The sequence below is a fragment of the Oryzias latipes genome, chromosome 7, assembly GCF_002234675.1.
Source record: "Oryzias latipes chromosome 7, ASM223467v1".
Lineage (NCBI taxonomy): Eukaryota > Metazoa > Chordata > Actinopteri > Beloniformes > Adrianichthyidae > Oryzias > Oryzias latipes.
In genome coordinates, this window is record NC_019865.2 from 11,472,349 (window position 1) to 11,489,956 (window position 17,608).

General features: G+C 43.1%; 1 protein-coding gene across 4 annotated transcripts; it reads left to right on the forward strand.

Annotated features, from left to right (window-relative positions):
• The first annotated feature begins 1,578 nt into the window (after positions 1-1,578).
• Positions 1,579-17,200, forward strand: fignl2 (fidgetin like 2). 4 transcript variants are annotated; one of them, XM_020704627.2, is made up of 5 exons: positions 1,594-1,700; positions 2,651-2,701; positions 2,841-2,981; positions 8,154-8,207; positions 12,190-17,200. In XM_020704627.2, exons 3-5 carry the CDS (start codon positions 2,957-2,959, stop codon positions 14,232-14,234), a joined length of 2,124 nt encoding a protein of 707 aa, XP_020560286.1. In that variant the 5' UTR covers positions 1,594-1,700; positions 2,651-2,701; positions 2,841-2,956; the 3' UTR covers positions 14,235-17,200. The 4 variants fall into 4 exon arrangements, with proteins under 4 accessions (XP_011475348.1, XP_004070474.1, XP_011475350.1 ...); XM_011477046.3 differs by lacking the exon at positions 2,651-2,701 and having other exon boundaries at positions 1,579-1,700; XM_004070426.4 differs by lacking the exons at positions 2,651-2,701; positions 8,154-8,207 and having other exon boundaries at positions 1,579-1,700.
• Positions 17,201-17,608: the final 408 nt, after the last annotated feature.

Genomic DNA, 17,608 nt, shown 5'->3' on the forward strand with positions numbered 1-17,608 from the left:
CGCCTCGGGTTCGTTTTTTTGGTTTGACGCGCCGCGTCAAAAACTATACCACCAATGAGAATGGAGCTTTTGCACATGTGTCTGGAGCTTCTGAAGTTACAGTAGAACACTCAAACACAAAACTGTCTTGCTGAGCACACATACGTAACGGCGGAGAAGATAGACGCCAACTAGCGTCTACACTGCCTTGAAGAAATAAGACGAAGAAGATGCATGGCAAGATGGATGTAGAGTTGATGGTCTCGTTGGTACTGGAGCAGGTGCTACTGGTGCTTGAAACATTCATGTTTTCTTTGTATGATTCTGACAATCGCGTAAATACTTGCACTCTTCTTCTGAGTGAAAAGCGAGTTTAAGAAGCAGCGCCACCTTGTGTACAGGGGTATTTCTCTTCTACATTAAGCGCCATCTAATGTCAGGGAATGAATTTGCATGTTCACTCGGCTCATCGTCAGCGAAAATCGCTTGGGTGTGAACACAAAAAACGTGTTGAAAAACGCTGGCGAATAACGTGCACCGATATTCGTCCCGGTGTGTACGGCCCGTAACATTACAGGTACAACAAAAATTGTGAGCACTATAGGAGCTATCCAGCTGTTCATTTTAACTATAAACCAGTTACCAGTTCTGATGAAGAAAATAGAGATGTAGATGGATCTATTCTGAAGCAAGTGGATGCATCAGAACGGAGCCGAGTCGATTGGTTGTGGCACAATTGTCGTTTCTATGTGACAACTACAAGCAATTTAGATTTTTTTTCTTGTATGCTCCTGATTCACTATTGGAATAATGAAATACTCAGGCATGCAACATATGAAAAACCAGAAAAACACAATTTTCATTGAAATTGGTCTTTAATTTGTTTTAGTTTTGAGGGATTTGTTTGTGTGTTTTGCTCCTAGGGCCAGCATATTAAATGGTTCTTTTGGACCTTTGCAGAAGACTGAATGAGCTCGACAGAACTTGCATGAAAATATGAAGAAACCAAGAATTGTTTTTAAATGCAAAAACCTGTTTTTAAAGTGCAAAAAAGCGGTTATCTGTCAAACATTTTTTTTGAAAGACTCCTAAATGGAGGTGAGTTGACTAACAGGGAAATATGACTGGTATGGTGACATTTTTCTTGGTAGTTTGTTAGGCATTATAATTACTTTCCAATTTGAAACAAACTGCAGATTGATCATGTTTTTACAGGCAACCTGGTCCGCGGTTTCATGCAGCCATAAGAGAAATTAGATTTTTCTGTGTCTTCACCTCAATCTGTGCTCTGTTTATCTATTTTAATCCTCCCAGGCCAAACCAAACTTGCACTGGTCCTTTGCTCTCAACCAGAACTCCGTCTGCACTGAGTCCAGGCATTAAAAAAAAAGCCCTCCTCTCTTTTCTGCACAGGATGATTGGTCAGTCCCCCCACCCTCTCTTTACGCCCTCTCCCTTTTCCTACTTAAATATTTTTAACATAAAGAGAGGAGGAGGAGGGAGGGGAGGGAGAGAGAGGGGGATGGGAGATCCATGGGGGAGGGGAGCTGAGTGCTCACTCTGTTGTCACTGGTCAGGTTGGGGGGGGAGAAGGAGGGAGGGAGAGCAGAATTGTGTCCCATATGTGGAAAAAAGCAAAGCAGTGCGCGCACGGGTCTCTTCTGCTCCAGGGATTATCCTCGCGCTTTCAGATCAGATGGAGGACATGCAGGCATGAACAGGTAAGGCTGCTGCGTGCGCGCGCGGCTCTGCTGTCACTGCACTCCCCGATGCCTGACCTGGCGCGGCTGAAGTTGGAGAATGACCGGAACGGAGCGCGTCAGAGAGCGGCGCTCCTCTCTGGCCACCGACCACTAAACATTTCCGAACTGTGATCCGGATCTAATGGCCCGTTTTCACTGGAAACAGTGGGCTTATTCCCCCTCAGGAGTTGGGGTTGTTATTCTGCTGTTTAAAGTTGCCTGTCAGTTCGGAGTAAGGGTGGAGGGTGAGTGGTAAACATGAAGCCTGTTGGTGCGCAGAGACGACCGTGTGGTCATTGCGTAATGTTGTCTTCATCTGCATGCTACAATGCAAATTGGCAGCTTGTCCCAAGCAGACCTTTAATGGTCATCTGATTGAAGAACATCTGTGGTATTAAAAAGTTTGATAATAATTGACAAATTGTATTTTTTACCTTGCTTGGTGGTGGAGCATAACAATAGTCCAAATCATTTGGAAAAATCTGACCTTTTAATGCGTGAACACTGTGAATTAATGTTTTTGTAGTGGTATTTAACAAAATCGGAAAGATTTGACAAATATTTATTTCACACATCATTAAAATGAGACATCTCCTGCTCGAATCAGAATTCAATTTTTTTCATTGCCCTCAAAAATAGGTTTGTTTTGAAAAGTAGTATTTTCTTCACTAAAAAATTGCATGATGCATCTGCCTGTTATAGAATAATTTGTAGTTGTTAGATGAACTTTTGCATTTTGCATGCACACCTTTAAAAGTATTTGGTGTCATAAGAATGCAGTCTTTATTGCAGCAGCTCACAGAGCAGTGGTATGCATGGGTCTTTTTGTGAGGCAGATTTAGAAAGCCCTCTTTAGGAGCTGGACGTGGCTTCACAATCAGCTTAATGCCTGCTTCTAATGAATGCCCTTGTGTGTTTGAATTTGGCAGGCTGCGTGCGTGACTGAATTCCGTTTTTTGCTACTCTGATGTGGCTCTCAGGTTGGTCTGCAACTCTCTGACACTGGTTCTGATCTGCTCTGAGCTTGTCTGAGGTGACCGGCTGACATGTGCTGGTCTAAATGTTGTGCAGCATCCAGTAACTGCTTCAACTTCTTCTGTCTTCTTTCCTCCGTCTCAGGGCTGTTATGTTGTCCATGCAAGCTCATGCCAGTGATGGACTACAGTCGGACCTGCGCTGATCTTAGCTGGCGTTCATGAAGCAGCATTCCTCCTTACTGAGACCAGCTCCGCAGAATGCTGAGTCCTATTGTCCCTTATAGTGAGTAAAACACATCTGTGTTTTTCTGCAGCACACACCACAGACTCTCACTTGGACTTTGCCTGAATCAATAAGCCCCCATTGCAAAAATAAGCAGAAAAGGATGTTTTGTAATTTGTAAACAGAATGAAAGTTGCAACGGTAACTAAAAAACTACCTTAAGTTTGACAGCTTCTTCTGCAACAGAGTGGAATTGCCAAAGTCATTGGTGTTGTCCGTGTGTTTAGGTAACAAACACAAATGCAGGCCAGAAAAGCAACAGAACAGGATTGAAGGACTCAACAATGCCAGCGTCATGTCTATGAGCAAGGCAGCAAAGGACTGCCCAAATCCTTCCTTTCTTCTTCTGTTCTCTGCAAAGTTGACCTAATAACTGACATTTCCAGTGCTGGACGCCTGCCTATGCTCCCTCCCACCAGCTTTCATTGGGGTCCAGTGTTCTAGCTCACCAAAACAGCATTGTTTGCAGGCCAGCATGGGGTTGCCTCTGTGGCCCCTGCTTCAAGAATCTTTTTTTCCCCAACTCTTTAACTAATCTCAAAGGAGCATTATTGGGATGACAGTTGCAAGAAATATTAAGAAAGTAAGTTAAATGCATATTTCGGGATTATTAGGAATGTATTACTAACATTTAATTGTATTATTGCAGTTGCTGAGCAGTACATGATAAAAACTTGAGTTTCAAAGTCATCACTGGTGTTTTAAGAACCTGCTATCACGAAACTTTTTTCTACTGTTTGGGGTTTTCCCTAAATTTGATTGTCCAAAATGTTTTTGGTCATTAAATTAATTGTGGCAATCTTTATTTTGAAAGAACCTGCATGCACGTGCTTCCTCCCTGTAAGGCCAGTGAGTTGTTCCATCAGCTCCCTGCTCCCTGCTGGTCCATTCTAAATGGAAGCGATTGGTGCTGCTGGAGTAGTGGACTGCACGTCTAAGAATGTCACAAACCAGTGGAGGAATAGTTAGAATGCCTTCAACGGCCCTTAATGGAAATCTTTCAGAACACTACAAACTAGCCTTTGTCAGTGATTATCTTGTGAGATCAGGACCGGCAGCGCCGGTTCTCTGTGTTCAGCGGTTTCTCGTTCTTTGTGTACAGTGTTACTCTGTTTTTGCAGAGGTTTTATAGGGCTTGGAGCATTTCAGAATAACCTGCTAGTGTGTGTTTGCAGACAGTCCGAGTACACACAGTAGTGTGAGGCAGGCAGGCTGTTGATTCTCAGACTAGTGACACACAAACTTGCTTACTGGTGACACTACAACTCACTGTCCTCTAGTTAAAGACTGTAGTCATGAGTCTAACGAGTGCAGCCCAGCCGTGAAGGACTCAGCCTATGTGCTGGACATGTGAAGATTCCCACCTTCATGTTGGAATCCTCCATGGGAGAATTCCTGCTTGCTAATTTTTGACAGACTGAGACGTTTTTCTCATGTGGATGGACTGTTATGAAGATGTTTGGAGAATCAGATCAGAAACACGTTCCTGTTTTCACCTGGAAGATTCTCCTTTGGCATGCTCTGTTGCCTGTAGTCCTGATTCAGCAATTCTTTCTCATTATTCCTTGGCATGTCCAGCCTTGCTTACGGTCTCTGGTCAGTCCGGAGTACCTCAAGCTGAGGTGAGGGGCTGTGGCCGGAGCTGAGAAGAAACCTGAGAAAGATTCCAAGGGCCATGAATACTCCTGGAGGGATTTGGTGCAAAGAATCTGTAATCTGCACTTCAAACACACTCTTAAATCAGTCCCAGGCCGCCAGCCCAAGAGTGCCCTAACTCTTGTTGCTGGGGGGGCCCCCGTCGGTGTAACGATACCTTTTCTTTCAAAACAGCACACATACACACATACTCACACAGAACTACTACACACAAGAGTCCAGATCTGGCAGTTTTTATGGCTCTCCTCTGACTGACCCCTCTCCTTTCTCTCCTCCTGTTTTGTGTGAGTGTCTTTATAAAACGGCTCTGCTAAGTCATGAAGCAGTTTGTGTAGAGAAAAAATAGATTTTCATTCTGGCCTTAAAGGAGCAGACTGTAGAGCTGTGGCAGCATCTACCACTATTGTTGGCAGAGTGGTATAAGTGGCGCGGTGTAGGGCCTTGTGTGGTCCTTGAGTAAACACACAGCCCGCTAAAGCGCATGTGAATAAGAACTGGGATCATTAGTGTGGGCGTGAATGGGTTCTAATTAACCTCCAGTGTGTGTGTGTGTGTGTGTGTGGACATAAATGTGTGTTTGCATGTGTCCACAAGAGAAAAAGGTTGAGCACTCAGACCCCGGTGTGTGTCCACGGCCCAACCGCTCTGCCTCTCAAAGGGGTTTATCAGCTCATTAAAAAGACCTCCGTTCCCATTAAGCGTCCAATTAAGAGGCAGGGTGGTGAGGCTCATTTAGATGGCAGCACTTCACTGGATTCCTGAAGCAGCACAATCCAGCTTTACCATGTTTTTCACACAAGCAACACTAATTAGTAAATGAGTGCACTTGAGAAATACTTTAATGCTATTAGGTGTGTGTAGTGGTACATTTGGAGAGACATTTTTGAGTCTTTGTTTGTAATGTACTTTCTCCAATTTACACATGCAGTTGCTAAACAAATGAACAGACAAACTGAAAAAAAGTCTGTTAAACCTAAGACTTGGTCAAGATTGGGGAAAGCTTTAGAAACCTACCGGGTGGAAGTATGGTAGAGAAATGCAGAAATAGAGACAGAAGATAAAGGCAAAGAGGGAGAGATTTGTTAGATGAGACAGATGGAAGGAGTGATTGGTCATCACAGAGCCTTAGGACAGCTGTTCTTTGATATATTAGTGGACACAATGACCCAAAGCCAGCCTGCAGTCACAGAAAATAGGGACCCTGTTTTTCTTAAAGGGAAGGGGGGCGGCTCAGGGGCCGGACAGGCTTCTGCCATTTGTGGATGTGCGAAGGCAGGAACGGGGGATGGGTAGTTGTTTCTAAAATTACGAGCACGAAGTGACGCATCCAGCAATTATTCCGGAGGCTCTTTAGTTTTAGAGAGTGCCCAGAAAAGACTCAGATCAAACTTTATGTTTGTGCTCTCAAAGCTCAAGACTAATCTGTTTAACAAATGACAAGACGTGTTTTGCAGCTTTGTCTACAAATTGATAAGCTGCAGTGAAGCTGATTATTTGTTCAGCAAAATTACTTGGCTGCATAATCAAATTTATGGCGTTCATACATCATATGAAATGTCATTTTGAAATCCTGTGCAGTTTTGTGAGCTTGTCTTTTTGGTTGAATAGCTTTAGCTCCATGCGCAGACATAAACCTTTCTGACAGCTGGCCTAAAACATTCCCTGAGGAGGATGAGACAAAACATAGAATAAGTCTAACTGTCGTTGTGATACATGGAGTACAGATTGCTCTATCCACAGGAAAAAAGCAGAGGTAGAGAGGCAGGCAGAGGAAGACACACACACAGAGGACATCTCTCAATGCCACTGCAGGAGATGGGCTGGTTTCCCCCGGGACTGGACCGTCGAAGCATTTTTGAAAGAGCTGTGTCTGCTCGTGCTCCGGGCAGCAGGTGTGAAAACTCTTCAGCACAACTCCTGCACTCTTCTGTTATTACATCGTTTTAGGGCCATGAAAGAGAGACCAGATGAGCCAGTAAGAAGGATGGGGAGCGTGGTATTGTTTTTCCTTTGAGGGGTAGCAGACCCATGACTAATGCAGATTTATAATAATGTTGCTTAGCGATGGCAAATTCTACATGGCTGATAGAAGATGATCCCTGTGGTCCAGTGTGCTCATCATTCCTGTCTTCTTGACTGTACACTTTTTTTGCATCTGCAGGGGGAAAATATACATCAAAACAGTAAAAATGTTCATGTATAAAACAAACATTGAGTATAACTGATAGGATCTACTAAATGGGAACATTTAAATTGTGTGAAAGCTAAACTAAAATGTGTGTTTTGTGCTAAAAGTAGGGAATGTGCTTGTTATATCTGCCAGCCTTGCTGTAAAATGTGTTTGGCTGCTCACAGATGTTTTTACAACCATCTTAAAGTATACAGTGGCATACAGTCCAGAAAGAATGTCCTGTTTGATTACTGTCATAAATCATGGTGAACATAAGAGGGAAGGATTCAATGCCCTTGTGCCGATAAATGTCAACAGCAAAGTTTTATATTTTCTAGATTCATATTTTTCCCCATTAATTGGAAGAAACCAAAGTTTTCCACTGATGTGAGCACGCTGGTTGATGAGAAAAACCCAGCTGGACGGTTGTCATTTAAAGATGGCAGAAAGAAAGATACAAACATGAATAAAAATCTGTTTTTTGTGAAATGATCTACGCTCATAAAGCAATTTTCTCAAAGGGCTCTTTTGTGCCTCTTCTATACCAGTTAACAGGCCATTATACACCATTAACAGAGCATACATGCAGTTTGTTGTTTGTAGACACACACTGAGAAGCACTTTGGGGGTGCAACACAACAACTTTTCATCTCCAGTAGAAAACCAAAAATAAATTCATAATTTTGGTGGTTGTAAACATAAAGCTGAAATCTTATGTACAATACACTCAATTTACCCCAACAAATCTGACAGTTTACCTTTTTAGAATAAATAAAGATTCAGTCTTTCTCACAACTTGGAAATGATTGGCTTGGTTTTCTTGGAAACTGACGCAGCCACAATTTGCTCCGTGTACACAGAACCATTAAGCTTCATTCAGTAACTGTTTGCTCACTTGTAAACGTGACTGATGGGCTGATTACCAAATTAACCATTTTGGCTATCCCCTGCCACCTTAACCTCATATCTCCCCATTCTGCAGCCTGTTTTGCCGTCTGTTTCGTCTTTTAACCCCAATGCTTATGGGTGTTTTTCGTTAAAGTGGTTATTCCTGAAGTGTCTAAATTCTGCTACCGATGGACAGTCCCAACAGCCGGAGTGACATTCTTAAAAAAAATCCCTTCATACTGTCCCGTCTTCAGTTCTGTTGGCCGGCACTCAAAACAACAAAAAGGTTGTTTCCTGTTTAAAATCCTGTTGAATGAGTGGAGTGGCCTCACATGATTTTCAACTGAAGGCATTCTAGATGTTTTTCTTGAATTTTCTTCAGCCATTTGTAGCCATTTTTTCTGAATAATTTTGCATTCATGTTATTGGATGGAAACAAAGTTTTACCTGTGTTTCAGATCTACATCTGTGCAGTTCCCGATTGGTTTCTGTGCAGACATTAACGACACAGAGTGAGTTTTTGTATTTTTCTTTCTGAAGGTAGAAGAGGTTAAAGCTTAACCATGGTTGGATTGATCCACATTGCTCTTGTTTACAAGCAGCCCACCGTCCCAATCGGCAGGGTTTAATAGCACATCGTCCCTGAAGGCTTGTTGCATCCGTGTCCGTTTTGTTCCTTAGGGCAGGAAAAACAAAAGTGCCGGGAAGAGAGAAAGGGAAAGCAACCTCAAGGGAGCTGTGAAACAGCTCTGGAGTCTTCCATCTCAGGGTTTCCTGCCAGGATAATGTTTCACCTCACCCACTAGTATTTCTTTTATAGGAAACCACAACACAGAGAACAGTAATACCAGCCTTTATGGGCCAAAAGTTGTTTGAGTTTCATTCAAGCAGTAAAGCCTTTTTAGGGAACAGAAATGAGCAATTTAGAGCAGGACTCAGATTCCCCTACAAGATATAATTGAACAAAATTTAAATTTAAAGCCTCTTTGAAGAAAAGCTGGTGAAGGAAGCTGTGCCACGGTCTTCATCACACACTCCTACAATGGGATGCAGCTCACACAGGTCCCTCAATAAATCCCAGGCTGACACAAAAGCTGGCACTGGACTGCTGCTGAATAGATTAATAAGATTTCCATAATTAGACAGGCCCCTGACAATAGGATCCTTTAGGCTTTGTCTCAGGGCCAACTGGATTGACCGAGCAGCGCACGTCTGGTGGATGGGTGTCCACTACAATGGCCGCACAGACTGTAAGGTGGTCAGTAGAAGAACATCTGTCTCTCCTGTGCACGTGAAAACACAGAAACACAAAGAGTAAAACTTGGACGCATTTTTGTTCACAATGAAATTTGCTGCAGATTTCCAGAATGGATGACCTGAAATTAATTTATTTGCAGACCACTTTCTGTTCAGTAACTATCGCCGACAAGAAGTTACAAAGAAACTAAACTAAAGACAATGATTTTCAAATTTTAAAATGTTAAAAATCTGTATTCTGTTATAAAACATGATGGACTTTAAAGGACAGTTGCAGGAAAGTAAAATGTCACGGTACTGAGAGGGAAAGAAATCTAGAAATTTTATCACGAAGCATTGCTTCTGTTATAATTGGATTGCAAAGTTCTTGGATTTGGTGCTTTTATTGTCTTTCCGTCTGGAACGATTTACAATTTAGCGTTTAACTAAAGCATATATAGTGGTAGATATGATGTGTTCAGCATTAGCCACAGCACACTCACATTGTCCTGATTTCCTGCTTCTAATCTTAGCTTTCTTCCTGTCCCTTCAGTGAATTAATCCACATGATGACTCTGACTTAGGCAGAATTGTAGATAACAGCTTGCTCAGTTTATTGCAGAGTGCTACTGCTCTAAAAACCAACAAACAACAGAAGGCAAGATCTAATTATTTGGAGCTCTGCTGCAATGCTGCTGTTTTTATCAGGAATCAAAAGCGCTTCATCACTTACTCTTCTGAACATTCCCAGGAATAATCCGTTTTGGCCCGTATTTAAAAGGCCTCAAAAGCTATAACTTCAGGTTTAGCAGTGAATTGGCTCTTCATGTATGGACAGCTGATCATTACATTGGTCTGGGGGATAGTTTGCCCTTCTGAATTAGTGTTTCTCTGATGGAGTGGACAGCAGTTAACCTGCCTCACAGAGTCCTCTAATGTCTGCACCAGTCTGCTCAGGAAGGACGGGGTGCCTGCTGTCCTCTCTTTCCTCTCCTTCCCTCCATCCCTGCCTTGTTCCATCCTTCCCTCCCAACTGCAGGTTTTATGAGCTCCCCTGGGCTCTCATCCATCTCTGTCACACACAGGCCCCATTATTGGAGCTGCTCACAAACTGGTTGGGCTGCAGATGGGAAGGGCCTGCAGGACATATATGGTTTCTGCAGCCCGGACAAAGACCTGCAAGTCACACCACAAAAAATATGTGTTAATCTGGGTGTGTCTTTAGCGTGTTTGTAAAGCTGCAAACGAAAAAGATGTGAGAATGTTAATTGGTGTGTGCATGTGACTGTGTGGGCTGGTTCAAACTTAGGGAAATTCTTGAACTGGTTTAGCCACTGGGAATTTAAAGCAGCGCATTTTAATATGAAGGACATGATAATCCAGAGGCCATCTGGTCTGCTGGTCTCATCTGACTGAATAAACAACAGATGTAATCTGAAAACACACACGAGGAGGTTTGGAAAGAAAGAAGCCAAAGTTTAGGAGTGAGCCAGAGAGCGTGAGAGGCACAGCACAATTTTAGGCAGCGGATATTTGATTTAAATGGCAATAAGAATCCTGGCTCCACACACACAGACAGCCATGAATAATGAATCATCAGGCGTCTGCTGACGGAGAGAAAGCAATGACGGCTTTTGCTATATTCCTTTTTACCTCCATGTTACTGGCTGGAGTAGTCTTCACCTCAGGGTAAGTCATGACAGTTCAATAATGCCGAGCTATGTGTGGAATGTCAAGCTAATGCCTGGGAAAGAAGCATTGTTTTTTGGAAAATAGAGGCCTCCATAACTGTAATAAAGTGCAATACATAAATATGTATTTGAAGACTTTATGAAATGCACTTTTACTGGAAAATAAGATCTTTGGATGAACAATCATGGAGGAACAAACAGATTTGTGAAGTATTTTCTTTTTTGAAATCTGTTTTCTGTCCTGATAAGTTGGTGATGATCAATCAGACCTGGAGCAGTGCTGAACTCAGCCAGATGAACAGACATTCCATTTTCCCAATGTTCCATAGGAGATTGTGCTGATGAATAGCTCACTATGCTGCATTTCCAGTCCCCCCCTTGTTCTTGCCCTCTCACCACACCACTGTCTGCACACACACACACACACACACACACCTACACACACAATTTGCTTCTCCCTCCCTTGCTGTGTCCAGCAAGTCACGGGACCTTTGGAGCACTGGTGTACGGTGGGTGGGTGTTTGATGGGGGTGGAGGGCGGAGAAACCAGGCATTCAGTGCAACATGTAGAGGGAGATAACAATAGCTCCTCTGGGAGAACAGCAGATGCTCCTACTAGAGGGACCTTATCGCTGTGCCAACACAAGCTAGGAAACTACAAAACAACACACGTCCCCCTGATCTGCTTTCACTCTTATTTTTGCAGCTTTCTTTGTTTTTTTGTCCGACTTTGGGAAACTTGACTCTCTTCTGTTGCTGTGATTGACAATCTTTTTAACCACCTGAAGAGAATAGTTCATGAAGTGACAGAATATACACAAAAAAATGGAAAATTATTTGTTTGGAATACATAAATGATGTCACGTGCCTTATAAAGGCTGCCACAAGTGTAAAGGCTGAAATTTTGCCTTATATTTTTTATTTTTTTGTAACAAAGTGGTTTTATGTTAAATTTGTGATGTTTACGAACTCCAATGACTCTGGTTGCCAAACACAGAAGCAATGTTCTTACTGCCCTTGGCACAGAGTTCAAAGGACCACTTTCAATAAAAAGTCTATGTAAGCGTGCGTAAATGCGTCTTCAAAACTCTCATACTCACAACTAGCATTTTCTTCGACCGCTTTTGGCTCTACATAAAAAACGAGCAGCTAGATAATGCACATTGTAGTTAAACCGGGTCAAACTTTGAGCAATCAGGGTCTCTGGTTTGGTGGTGACATATGGATGGTGCTCCTTTCAATATAAGGAAGTCCTAACCATTTGTCACCAATCCTTTCAAATATTGGAATAGAACTTTGAAAGAAAAAGCCTGGACCAAGAAAAAAAGAAGTCCCCCCCTACTTGTCCAGTGTGAACCCCATAGGCTAAATGCATGTTTAAGAATGCTCATTTAGCATATTCTTGAACGCGTGTCACATACCCAGTGTGAACGTAGCTTTAGAGAAGTTTTTGCATCAAAACTAACTAAAAAAATAAAGTAGAAGACAGAAGGGTTTGCTTAACTTTTTGACACACTTTTCACAAGAAAAATACAGTAACTTAATTTCTTCTGTGTTTTTTTTCCAGGTCTGTTAAAGATGCACTGGAACCCAGAGCATGCCCAGCCCCTCAGCCAGTGGCCTGAGCAGCACCTGGACGTATCCTCCACCACCTCCTCTCCAGCCCACAAGTCTGAACTGTTCTCTGGGCGAAATCGCAGCTCCTACAATTATGCCTGGGCCAATGATGACATATCTGCCCTTACAGCCTCCAACCTGTTAAAGCGCTACGCCGAGAAGTACGCAGGCGTGCTCGACTCACCGTATGACCGGACTCCTGCTGTGAGCACTTACACAGAGCCAGGGGCCTTCGGGGGTCTAAACGGCCAGAAGACTGAGCTGGAGCCTTGGCCACTCACGCACAGCACTGATGCCTCCTATTCATTGATTCCCCCAGGAAGCCATGAGAGCCTCTCAGGCTCCAAGACTGTAGCCACATCTGCAGGTCAACCTGGTGTTAGCAGTGTGTCAGTAGTGAACAGTAACCTATCGGACTCTGGCTACAGTGGCAGCAGCTCTTGCAGTGGTTCCAGCGAGTATCCCTCCAGTTACAATGGTACCTACCTCACATCCGGTTTCTGTTCGCAACCCAATACAGCACTTCCCCCTGCGTCCCTTCACACTCTGCAATCCACACCCACCCTGGTGCCTAGCTACAGCCCTTCCACACCGGTCTACAACTACTCTCCTAGCACATACCCTCCCCAAACAAGCCTTGGCGCAAGTTACAGCCACCCCTCTGCAACTTATCTTCCATCCAGTCTGCCAGCCCCTACCCCTGTTCCCCCAAGGCCCACATTGGTAGGAGGCACTTATAGTTATCAGAGCACCAACCTGAGTGCTTCTGAGTCTGGAGGAACATTGAAGAGAAAAGCATTTGAGATGACTGTGGAAGAGGAAGACAGCGGGGACAGGTCCCGGTACAGGAAATACAGCTATGACCCCTTAAAGGCCGGAGGGCACTCCCCCTACAGTGTGAATGATAAAGGAGATTGCAGAGGGAACGGCTTTAGCGGTTCAAGCAGCACAGACTCCCAAAGCTTCAAACCCAGCAAACCCTCCTCCCAGCCCCTTGTTTCTCCTCAGTTTGGGGCAGGAGGTGAGTACAGTCCTCCAGCAGGCATCACAGGGGATAATGTTGTGGCAGAACAGGCCTTCACCCAACAGCAGCACCGCTCTCAAGCACTCAAACGCCCTTCATTATGTACCCCGACTGTGGATACCTTGAAAAGTCCAGATCCTCGTCTGCTGGAGTTTGTTCGTGGGGAGTTACTGGACCCCAGTCCGGCACTGGGCTGGGGCGAGCTGGTTGGGCTAAGCCATGTTAAAGCTGCCCTGGAGGAGGACCTGCTGTGGCCTGTGCTGAGGCCTAGTCCAGTACTGCAGCCACCAAAAACCGTCCTGCTGTTCGGCCCCAGAGGAGGGGGTAAAACAACTCTGACTCGTTCACTAGCCTCACAGTTGGGTGCCTCATTTTACCGTGTGAGTGGAGCCATGCTGGCCTCTAAAGGGAAGCATGAGGCAGAACATATACTACATTCTCTGCTGCAGGTGGCAGAGGCGCAGCAGCCATCAGTGGTGCTGCTCAGTCAAGTGGAAGCCATGGAGGAGGAGGAGGAGCTGAGGCAGGTATTGCTGACAATGCTGGAGAAAGCTCAGATAGGCACCACTGGTCTGTTGATTCTTGTTTGTGCTACTGGAAGGCCAGATCTACTGCAAGATGCGATACATCGAAGCTTCGCAAAAAGATACCACGTTGGCCTGCCGGATGTGGGTATGCGCCGACAGGTGTTGCTGCAGGCGCTGAACCCCCAAGGCCTGAGCTTGAACGAGAGAGAGCTGAGCACTGTGCTGCAGCGCACAGAGGGCTTCTCAGTGTGGGAACTGTTGCAGCTCAGCCAGCAGGCGCTCACGTCGGCTTCCTCCCCGACGAGAGGCCTCCGCAGCCTCACCACCTCCCCAAAACCCCCAGACTTCACAGACTTTGAGAATGCCTTCCGTAAGGTGCGGCCAGATATCACCTCAAAAGAATTAGACAGTTGTATAGAGTGGAGCAAAATGTATAGCCACTGAAAGCAGCCAGTCAGTCTACTCAGACTGTACCAGGACCCTGTCTTTGCTTTTACATAGTAAACCCGGGAATGTTTTATGGTTGTTTTATATTGCAGAATATGCAGCCAAAAACCACAGAAAAGCTCTGTGATATGGGAGTGCTGACAGAGTTGTTTTACTGGCAGAAATTTGCCACAATGTACTTTTTTTTCCCACTCAAAAAACTTGCAATATAAATTTCCCAAAGATAATGGATAGTATTCTTTGTTGAGTGGGATTCATGTCGGTAAAAATGTCTGGGTACCCACAAAGATCCTGTTCAGCCTCAGTCTAGGACAAAATCAAATATTGGTTGCGTGGTATGTGGATCAAGGATTATGGATAATATGTGTTAAAAAATCCAACTTCCTGTTGCTTTTAGGATCCTTTAAATCACCAGTCTACGTATTTGTTATCCTGATACCATGTTTAGTCCCTGGTTTGTGACTAACCGTTCAGATTAAAGGGCTTTGGATGAGAAACACTATCAAATTTTTACCAAAAACCTTTGGAGCCAAATGCAAAATCTGAAGTACTGTTTAGTTTTTCAAGAGCAAGCGGGCCTCCAAATCACAGTTTTCTTAATAGCTTCTCACCAAATCCCAATACTACTGCTCCTCAATATCTCAATTAAGCAAGTGCATAATATTAAAATCCTCATTGAGCTCCATTCTAGTTTTCAGTTAATTTTACATACATTTTTAATTATGCTACGTTCACTCTGGGCTCAGAAATGCGTGTCTGATCAACAGCTTTGAATGAAAAGTTTATGCATGTGGGTGTTTTGGGCTTCCGCACTGAAAACTCTTGTGCTCATGCATTCATGTTATTAGCTCCGTGTTTGAGCTCTAAGTACCTGCATTGTACTTTGAACCTGCATTGAAAGGTAAACCAATTGAACTTTGACCAATCAGGGACTTAGATTTGGTAGTTACTTATGAGAGACATATTTTTTAAAACCATTTGAAAATTGATCGTGGAGGAAATTTATAATTCGGCAAGGAATTATATGACACCAAGTCTTTCATTTACAGGAACAGAACTGTGAAAGAAAAAGCCTGGAGCGAGATTCACGAGATTTACACCACTTCGACGTTTTGCACCAAGCCTCTTCCAACTGTAGGTAAATGCGGTAGTATCAGGTAGCGAAAGTCAACGATGAACACTAAGCGTGTTCTAGAATGCCCATACTTGAACACACCACACATGCCCGGTGTGAACGTAGTTTGGTTATAAAAACTTGTCTCACCAACAGCCTTGCACTTACACTTCACGTTCAATGGGCTTTATTTTTGACATTCCCCATCCCCGTCAGCTTTCCTGAGAAACAAAAGCAAAAGTCAGCGTCAACACTTGCAGCTCCTCCCACAAAATGTTTTCTCCTTTCACTTCTTTTTTGTTTTCTAGTATGTAGTCTCATTTGAAATGCTCAGGAAGAATTTCTTTACCTCAGAAATATGAAATAAAGAATGTATGTAATCTTAGGGTCTTAGAAGAGAGTGGTGCAGAGCGAGATAGGCAGCAAGGGAATAACTGACAGTCTTGTGATACCCACTGCAGCTGGGCTCGTACCTCAAGAGAGAAACTTGAATATGCTACAAAGAGTTAACATTGAATGTAATTCAGGTATTTTAAAGGATATTTGATGCCATAGATCCATGTATTATTATGTATGAATATATAAATACATTTTTTCTGTTCCTTTGCCCTTTATTGTAGATTATGGTGAAGTATTGGTTGTCTTTATGAAAAGCAATGTAGGAAATGCAAAATATACTTTTTTGTTGGACAAACTGCTTACTCATCTCGTAAATGTTTATTTTTCTGGTGTTTACTTGTCCTGTACAAACATGTCTGCTCTCCTAAGACTTATTGGCAAAATGTTATTTAAAAATATGTCACACACAGTTGTACTCGTGGACTTCCACTGGATGATTTAAGCACAAAATTACACCAAAATAGACATCAACTGTAGTTCTTGTGATATCTGCGTTGTTATACCTACATTAACGCTGCCTGTGGGTGCACATTGACGACATAGCCAACAAGTTGACAATCCAGAAATATGTCATCTTCTGCAGCTGCTGCTTGGTTCAGTTTTAACGAGCAGGAAAACCCCAGTCACTGGTTTTACCGGCACAGAGTACTTGTGTTTGCTGTTGCCACGGCCCTAAAAAGGTACAAACGCCATGATGTAATATTTCCGACCATTCTTTCCTCCATCTGTCTATCCCTTCCGCCCAGCCTCATCAGTCTTTTTCTCTTTTCCTCTCTCCCCAATGCAATCTCATTAGATTGGATTGCCCCTGGCCACTGGCCTCAGTTACCATGTGGCGCTGTATCTTCTCCCCACCCCCTCTTTCTTTTTCCCCTTTTACCGATTCCTTTGGAGTGGAAGTGGGCTGATTGATGTCCGGCAATCCTATATCGCAGCGCAGCCTTCCCTTACCAGCTGGTTGCTTCGGCCATGCCATACAGCAAGATCAATCAGTGACCCCCAGCGTGCATGCTGATCGCTCTCTCCGAAATTGAGAACACATTTACAGATTACAGACCAACCCCCACAACTGACAGTAACACCCAAATATAACAGATTATGTTTTTTTTTTTTTTACAAAATCAAAACAATGTAGACTTTGAGCTGTGGCAAATTTATCCATCATAACTTTTTTCTCATCTCAGTTTGTCCAACAAAAGAAGCTTTTATTTTGCTGATCTGTTACCACAGTAGGTCTGTTTTTGGTTCTTGTACATTTTCCTTTAACCATTTCTACCTCATTTTTGTGGCATATTGTACATGAAAGTATTTATTTCATGTCTTTTTTGATGTCTGATTTAAAATGGATAATAATAATGTTCCTGAACTGTAATAGTCTACCTCAGAAAAGACTGTATTTTAAAAGAAGAGTATCACACAATATTAAACAAAATTGGTCAATATTGCATTGCAACTGCTTCTTTTACTTTCTTTGCATGGTTACTAGGGCTGACACTGAGATGATATTTGGTCAAATTTTTGTATTTGTTGCCTTGCTTTGTGGTATCATTTGTCTCAACCACTTAAACGAATGAGACTGCTTTTATTGTGCAACTAACCAGATATAATCAATATGTTTTGGTTTATCTGACATTTAATGGGCTAAACTATATGATCAGCAGATGAAACAAGTCTAAAAGCAAGTTTTACTGGATTCACTTTGATGCTGTTAAAGCTGAGCTTGTATTTTACATTTTTTAATATCTCCCTGAGGACTGAAAAATAAGAAAGAGGCAAAACACTATTTGAACATGAAAAAAAAGACGAAGATGGTTTTGTGCACGTTTGGAAATACTTTTTAAACTACGCAATTAAATGC

Bases quoted from the DNA above. Each gene is read 5' to 3' on its own strand.
- fignl2 (XM_011477046.3), top strand. From the start codon at position 2,957: ATGCTGAGTCCTATTGTCCCTTATA. The intron at 2,982-8,153 runs GTGAGTAAAACA...CCTGTGTTTCAG, and splicing joins GAGTCCTATTGTCCCTTATA to ATCTACATCTGTGCAGTTCC. The intron at 8,208-12,189 runs GTGAGTTTTTGT...TTTTTTTTCCAG, and splicing joins GCAGACATTAACGACACAGA to GTCTGTTAAAGATGCACTGG.